Raw genomic sequence first — 7532 nt, forward strand, 5'->3', positions numbered from 1 at the left:
AAGTACAATTAGAATAAAATTTCCCATTCCTAGCTTTGAAGACAAAGGGGCCACATGCAAAGACATCTGGGAGCTGAGAGTCAACCTTCTCTACCTGCCTTCTTGCTAACTGCCAGCTAGAAAATTTCTGGAGACAAGAGACTCCATTTTGAAGCTCCATTTTCCTTTCTAATGAATGAATTCTTTAACTGGGCCAGAGCAGTGCTAATTTTTCAAGAAATTTCTCACAAAATCCAACAAAACAACTGTCATTAGGACCATAAAACTACTGATAAGAACTTTATGAGGACAGAAGAGTTAACTACTGCAAACCAGGAATAGTTTTGCTGGACAGCATCAGTAGAATAATCAATTAGATGATAATCAAAAGCAAATGCCTGGGTAGCTTAGTCAGTTAGGCATCAGACTCTTGATTTCTGCTCAGTCATGATCTCAAGGTCCTGAGATCCAGCCCTGCATTGGGTGTGGAGAATACTTAGGACTCCCTCTCTCTTCCTCTGATTGCCATCTCCAAACTCTGTCTCTTAAAAAAGAAAAAAGAAAGGTAGTAATCAACAGTGGCTTCATCTGTCAGTACCAAATTAAATTTTCTTCTCTTTTTCTTAATCTAAATCATCTGATTGTACCTTTCTTCTTTCTCATTAAAAAAAAAAAAACTCTTGCTTTTCCCACATGAGCAGGACACTTTACTTGTTTATTCCAAAATTTGTGCACCCCGAATTGCAGACCCCAAAGAAAGGCCTGTGTTCTTTTCAGTTTCTCCTCCTTTTCTCAAGTGAAACAATTAGGTGAGCACTTTGACAAAACAAGGTTTATTTTTCACCAAGTCACAAAAGGTACATGACACTCCTGGGGCCACACAGTTTGGTCACAGTTAGAGACAGGGAGAGACAGAAAGAGCTTGCCATTCTGAGGTTCTGCCTTTATTGAGGTCAAGAGTGGGGTACTGGGCAGCCTGGGTGGCTCAGGGGTTTAGCGCTGCTTTTGGCCCAGGACATGATCCTGGAGACCCAGGATGCAGTCTGACTTCCTGACGGGGCCTGTTTCTCCCTCTGCCTGTGTCTCTACCTCTCTCTCTCTGTTTCTCATGAATAAATAAATAAAATCTTAAAAAAAAAAAAAAAAAAAGAATGGCGTACCCAGAGTGTGGGGGTTCACCAATAATGAATTTAAAACATAGGAGTTGGATTAAAGTACAGGACGAAAAACACAGGGTCACTTAAATAGTCCATTTCAGGTCACCCAGAGCTTTCCAGAAAGGGTACTTCATGAGTGGGGCAGTGGCTCCTCATCTAGTTGTGTAGTTGGCCTTGTATTCACTGCACAGGAGATGTTTTTGAAATGGATGTCTCAACCATCAGAGCTTAATGTTAGTACATTACATTGCAATCAAAAGTCAATTGTCAGACACACTATTCCTAAATAAGGTCACATTCTAAAGTACTAGGGACTATTCTTTTCTTGGAGGACACAATTCAACCCCTAACAGCAAATTTTAAGACCTAGGAGAGTACCTCATGTCAAAAAAAAATTCTGTCTTCAGACATATGCATTTTTTAAATGTAAAAGGTTTTTTAAAAATTATTATGCACAACAGTAGCCAACATTATTTAAAGTCAGTAAATTTTTATTAAGGAAATCTCAATGTGATTGTTTCTCACTTCCCACTAAGATTGCCTAAGTTCCTCCAAAATTTAAACTAAAATTTCTCTTCAACATAGCCCTTTTAAAAAGAATGTTGCTTTTTAAAAAAGGAAAATATCTTATGTAATTGTATGGTGTACAACATGCTGATTAGATACATTAATATATTTGTAATATGATTGTCATCAAAAAAATAAGAACTTGCAGGTTGCATTGAGAACTGTGTAGCATCAGTAAATGGAAGTTATTCCATTCTTCGATACAGGTGGAGAAGTGTTTAAAAGCATTTGTAATAAAGATGTTTCTGGGGTCCCTGGGTGGTTCAGTTGGTTAAGTGTCTGTCTTCAGCTCAGATATGATCCCAGGGTGCTGGGATTGAGCCCCATGTTAGGCTCCCTGCTCAGTGGAGAGTCTGCTTCTCCCTCTACCACTCCCCCTGCTTGTGCGCTCTCTATCAAATAAATAGAAATCTTTTAAAAAATTTAAAAATTTAATAAAGAAGATTCTAAGAATGCTAAAAAGCAAAAATTAAAAATAATATATACATACATATATACCCTATATTCAGTCCTCAGTTGCCATGTCAAGCTGTGATTCTGTTAGTTGGGCTTATTTTATCTCCGTTTGAATATGGACACACTGATGACTTCCTGAGAGCATATTTTTCTATCTTGAAACTTTGGTATCTAATTTCTTTAAGCAATTTACTTTAGGACTCTCTGAGTATGAATTGAGTTTAAATCATATTCACTCCTAAACTAGCACATCCAAGAATAAAACAGAATTTGAGGACATGCTAATACCTAAGATTAAAATAAAAAGCACTATTAGGTCTTTCATACTTTTGGTAGCTCTGTCTTATAGTTCTATTCAAAAGATCTAATAGTTCTGTGAGTAAAGTGAACAACATAGTTATTTGATGATGCATCTCCAGTAATGTAGGTCTGCAGAAAAAGCCAATTGGGATAGACCTCAACTCTAAACTTCTATTCTACTACACTGTAATAACACATGTAATGACATATCCTCCTAGAGCAAGAAAGGACTTTCCTGCTTGGCATTCCGTGTGACTTGTACCTAATTAGATGTTTGGAAGCAAAGAAGGGTATAGGAGGAAGCTCATGAGATAACCAAATATCATTGTCTGACTTGTTCAAATGAGGTAATCACAATGTGTCTAAGCAAGGGAAGACTATATTGTCCTCTTTCAAGGGAGAGGGAGCTACTTATGACAACCAAGAGGATGTAAGATCATCTGTGAGTTCAGAGTTCTCCCTCTTCCCCACACAAATGTGTCTACTTTAGATATCACAGTCTTACTCTGTATCAAAATTCTGACTTCAGAAAGAAAATCCTGGTGAAGTTGCATGTTCTATCACCTTTGCAGTTCCACTATCTTTATTAAAAAATTCTGAACTGGAATTAGATCATAATCTCTGTTGGCAAGAGACACGGTGACAGCAGCCTTGGGAACTCCATATTGGAAGCATGTTGGGTAGTGTTTCTGGGGAGGTACCTAAATTAGATCCAACATACTCCCCTTTTCATATATGCCTTGTCTTGAAATTGAAGAGGACTTCAAATAAAACGCTGCCAACTGAGATTTACTAAAGTGCGACCATTGCAAGAGGAAAATCAGCAGCTATTATCATGATAAACTGCTTGAGATGAATAAATTCTGAATCTGAAAAAAAAAGTGATCTATATATGTCACTAGTGTTCATTGTGGAATTCACAGTATTTCTTTCCCAAGCAGTGCAGAGAATAGATGATCTTTTTTTTTTCAAGCTAAGTTCTTTTTTCCTTTTAAATTTTTATTTTATGTAGACTCCACACCAAACATGGGGCTTGAACTCAGCTCTGAGATCAAGAGTCACATGCTCTACCAAATGAGCCAGTCAGGTGCTCCTCAAGCTAAGAAGTTCTGAGGTTCCTGGTACGAAAAACTTAATACAGATTTCATAATTTTAACATAATTTAGTAATTTGTAAATAAAAATAAGTACAAAATAAAAATACTCATGTTAAATTTTCTATATGGATAAAAATACAAATAAGAAAACAAACTGAAATCAGAAAGATTCTTAGTGATCACGTATTTCAATACTGTGATGTTGATGAATGATAACAAAGGGTGATATCCCTCTTCACTGCATAAATGCAGTTTTAATCCAATAAATTTCTCATGTTACCCTCTTTTCTAGATTATATTAAAACTCACTAAGACAATTCATATCTACAATTTAACTATTTCCATTTCAAAGCCTAAAAAGAGTCTTCTGAGTTCCAACATTCTTAATCAGTTATTATATTCAAATTCCCGATTTCAACCTTTGGTTGCTGGTATGCTTTACCTCTAGCCCTCATGAATATATCTACTTAATTTGGGCCATCTATGCCTCAATCATAATAACCCAATAGTACAAAATTTTTTATAACTTGTATGACCTAAGAAAAACTTGAAGCTTCCTAAAGTTAGGAGTGATCAATGTAGAAGCAAAAAGTAGTTTTTACAAAAAAGAATAATATGTGTACAACCCCAACTCTCAGAACCTTCCTAAGGTAAAAAGATTCCTTCAAAAGGGTGATATTAACAATATATTCTGTCACTGTTCTAGAAGGATATAAATAAATATGTGAAGAATTTGTAGTATGACTCCAAAAACAGAAGGGAGATTGCTTAGATTATAGATTGTCCCTTAAAACATGAAGATTTTACAATTATTTGAATCTGGTGCTTTCTGCTCAATCACAAAAAAACATACAAGTTGACAGTCCATGATCAAATATGATATGACTGAAGTGTCTAATACAAAGGAAGACATTTGAAAGAGGAAAAGCCAGCCAGGCTGTGGATACAAGCATACAAAAGTGTAACTATAAAGAGAATACCAGAAGTCAACATGAAAAAGGGCAGGGAAAAACTAAATTAAAACCACAGTGATGCTAGGCAGGCAAGAGGAGACACAGTAGTGAACATCTAAGGCACTTGTCATGACATGGCTGTTTGTACCTGATGCTGTCTCTTCCTCTGCATGAAACTGGCTCAACATTGACCAGTTTACATGTTCATTCTTGAAGAAATGAGTTCTCATGCCCCCAGATTATGTTAACACCACAATAAAAAGATAACATTCTTTATGGACTCGGGGCAAATCCAAACTGTGAAGAAAAATTTGAAACTCCTATTCATCTTTTGTCATCTGAAATCAACTTCTTCCTCCATAACTTCTTCATGGCATTTTTCACTTCTGCATTCCTAAGTGTGTAAATCAGAGGATTGATCAAAGGTGTTCCAAGTGTATAAAATACAGCTATCATCTTATCCATGGGAAAGGTGGTTGCAGGGCGTGTGTATAGAAATATGCAAGGACCAAAGAACAAGACGACTACAATGATGTGGGACATGCAGGTGGAGAGGGCTTTCCTCCTCCCTTCAGCACTGTGATTTCTCAGAGAATACAAGATGACAACATAGGAGCACATCAGCATGACAAAACTCAGTGTACAAATGGCCCCACTATTGGATACCAACAGTAGATTGATCACATGGGTATCTGCACAGGCAAGTTTCAACAAGGGCTGCAAGTCACAATGATAGTGATCGATCACATTGGGACCACAGAAAGGTAAACTCAGGGCCAGAAAAATCTGAGCTAAAGAATGCACACAGGACCCCACCCAGGCAATAGCCACCAGCACAGCACAGACCTGTCGACTCATGATGGTTGTGTAGTGCAGGGGCTTACAGATGGCCACATAGCGGTCAGCAGCCATGAGGATAAGGATGAAGATCTCCAGGCAGCCAAAGAAGTGGAATGAAAAGACTTGTATCATGCACTCCCTGAAAGAGATTGTGGCCCTTTTCAAAAGTGCATCAACAATCATTCTAGGGGCTATGGAAGTACAGAAGCAGGTGTCAGACAAGGATAGGTGGAAAAGGAAGAAGTACATTGGACTCCCTAGTGTCTGGCTGGTCTTGATAGTAGTAATAATCAGAAAGTTACCCAGCAATGTCCCCAAATAGAAAAACAAAAAAGTGACAAACACTATTTTTTTCCTAACAGGATCCTGGGTCAATCCAAGCAGAATGAACTCAGTCACATTATTATTCAGGTGCATGATTTCACGAATGAGGAGAAGGCTGAGTGTGAAGTTACTGATCTGTAAAAAATAAAGGAATTAATTCATGGTGTGATATGTGGTTTTATGGAATATTTTAAGAAAAATTCCTCATCATGGATGTATTAGGGGTACTTTCCTACAAGTCACTTCAACCATTTGTCCCTCTGTTTATTTATTTTATTTTTTAAAGATTTTATTTATTTATTTATTTGTGAGAGACACAGAGAGAAGGCAGAGACAAGGCAGAGGGAGAAGCAGGCTCCCTGCAGGGAGTCCAGTCCTGAGCCAAAGGCAGATGCTCAACTATTTGTTATACATATTAAAGAGAATGTTTATTTTTATAAATGTATAATATGTCCGTCTTCACTAAACACTTGCTCCCAGATATTATGGCTTGAAAAGAGGAACAGGAAATACTGATAACTTATTCTTTTTTAAAATTTTATTTACTTATTCACAAGATGCATAGAAACAGAGAGACAGAGACATAGGCAGAGGGAGAAGCAGGCTCCCTGCAGGGAGCCCAGTGTCGGACTGGATCCCAGGACCCCGGGATCATGACCTGAGCCGAAGGCAGACACTCAACCACTGAGCCACCCAGGTGCCCCTTATAACTTAAATAATATTCTATTACCTTCAAACATCTTTATGATATTTAGTACTTGACATAAACTGATGCAGGAAAGTGAATGAATGTTCTTTGATAGTGGATAATATCTCAAATATTGCATTTCTAATTTTCTCCCTCCCATTTCTGAAAAGCACTCCTTAGGAGACCCAAAATCCCTGAGGTTACATGCAAATGAAAAGGAAATATTATTACTCAATAGCTCATGTTTTCAGTAATCCAAATTTTAGTTTAAGCACTTTGATTCTGAGCTCATTTGGGGAGATATCACCAGGCAGTTCATGTAGGACCAAATTATGATTGTAATCCCCAATAGGGTTTTTATTTTCCAGGTACCAAAAAAATCCCACATTCTTGCTTGTAACACAGCAGATTCAGAATAGGTGAGCAGGTACAGTTTTAGACAAGAGGAATAGTAAATAGTCAGAACTAACTTCATTCCAGGGCACCTGGGTGGCTCAGCGGTTGAGTATCTGCCTTTGGCTCAGTTCAGGAACCAGGGGTCCCGGGATCCAGTCCTACACTGCTCCCTGCAGGGAGTCTGTTTCTACCTCTGCCTATGTCTCTGCCTCTCTCTGTGTATCTCTCTCATGAGTAAATAAATAAAATCTTAAAAAAAAAAAAAAGAACTTCATTCCATTTGTTTTCTATCCTGGCAAAGTCAATGAATCATTCATCATTGAAATTTCACTCCTTTCAAATGAAGATTTCCTTTTTCAAATCTGAAAAAAAATAAAAAAGATTACCACTGACTTCACTGCCAAAAACATAATCTTTTCTCTAGACCTTTCTTCTCAAAGATCTGTGTTGAGAGGGACATTACAAGCAAATAAAAGTATAAACTCAAATGTGATATATTGAAATACAATTTGGAAGACTTACTTATTCCATTGTGTTCCTTCCTAAGCTCATCATACCTTCAATATCTGTCTTGACAGTTGTGTCCATAGCACAGATAGACTAAACAGACAGAAAATTTCCCCTATATATTTTTCCCTCTCCCTTGGTAAAGTTTCTTGTCCCCAACATACTTGAAATGTACCTTATCTTCCTCCAAAACAAAAACCACTCTTGGGAAAGTGTCTAATGATGTTATTTACTTTAGAATTTCAGTTTGTTGTTGTTTTTTAAATCTC

The 7532-nt window shown here is 37.3% G+C and overlaps 1 protein-coding gene and 1 non-coding gene across 2 annotated transcripts; both read right to left on the reverse strand.

Annotated features, from left to right (window-relative positions):
- Nucleotides 1–2495: 2495 nt before the first annotated feature.
- LOC119877261 lies at nt 2496–2621 on the reverse strand. Its single transcript, XR_005373707.1, has one exon. It is a non-coding gene; the product is annotated as a small nucleolar RNA SNORA18 (small nucleolar RNA).
- A 2211-nt stretch (nt 2622–4832) lies between these two features.
- OR4C137 (olfactory receptor family 4 subfamily C member 137) lies at nt 4833–5765 on the reverse strand. Its single transcript, NM_001389049.1, has one exon. It carries the CDS (start codon nt 5763–5765, stop codon nt 4833–4835), a length of 933 nt encoding a protein of 310 aa, NP_001375978.1.
- Between the last annotated feature and the right edge of the window lie 1767 nt (nt 5766–7532).

The sequence above is a fragment of the Canis lupus genome, chromosome 18 (assembly GCF_011100685.1).
Source record: "Canis lupus familiaris isolate Mischka breed German Shepherd chromosome 18, alternate assembly UU_Cfam_GSD_1.0, whole genome shotgun sequence".
Classification (NCBI taxonomy): Eukaryota; Metazoa; Chordata; class Mammalia; order Carnivora; family Canidae; genus Canis; species Canis lupus.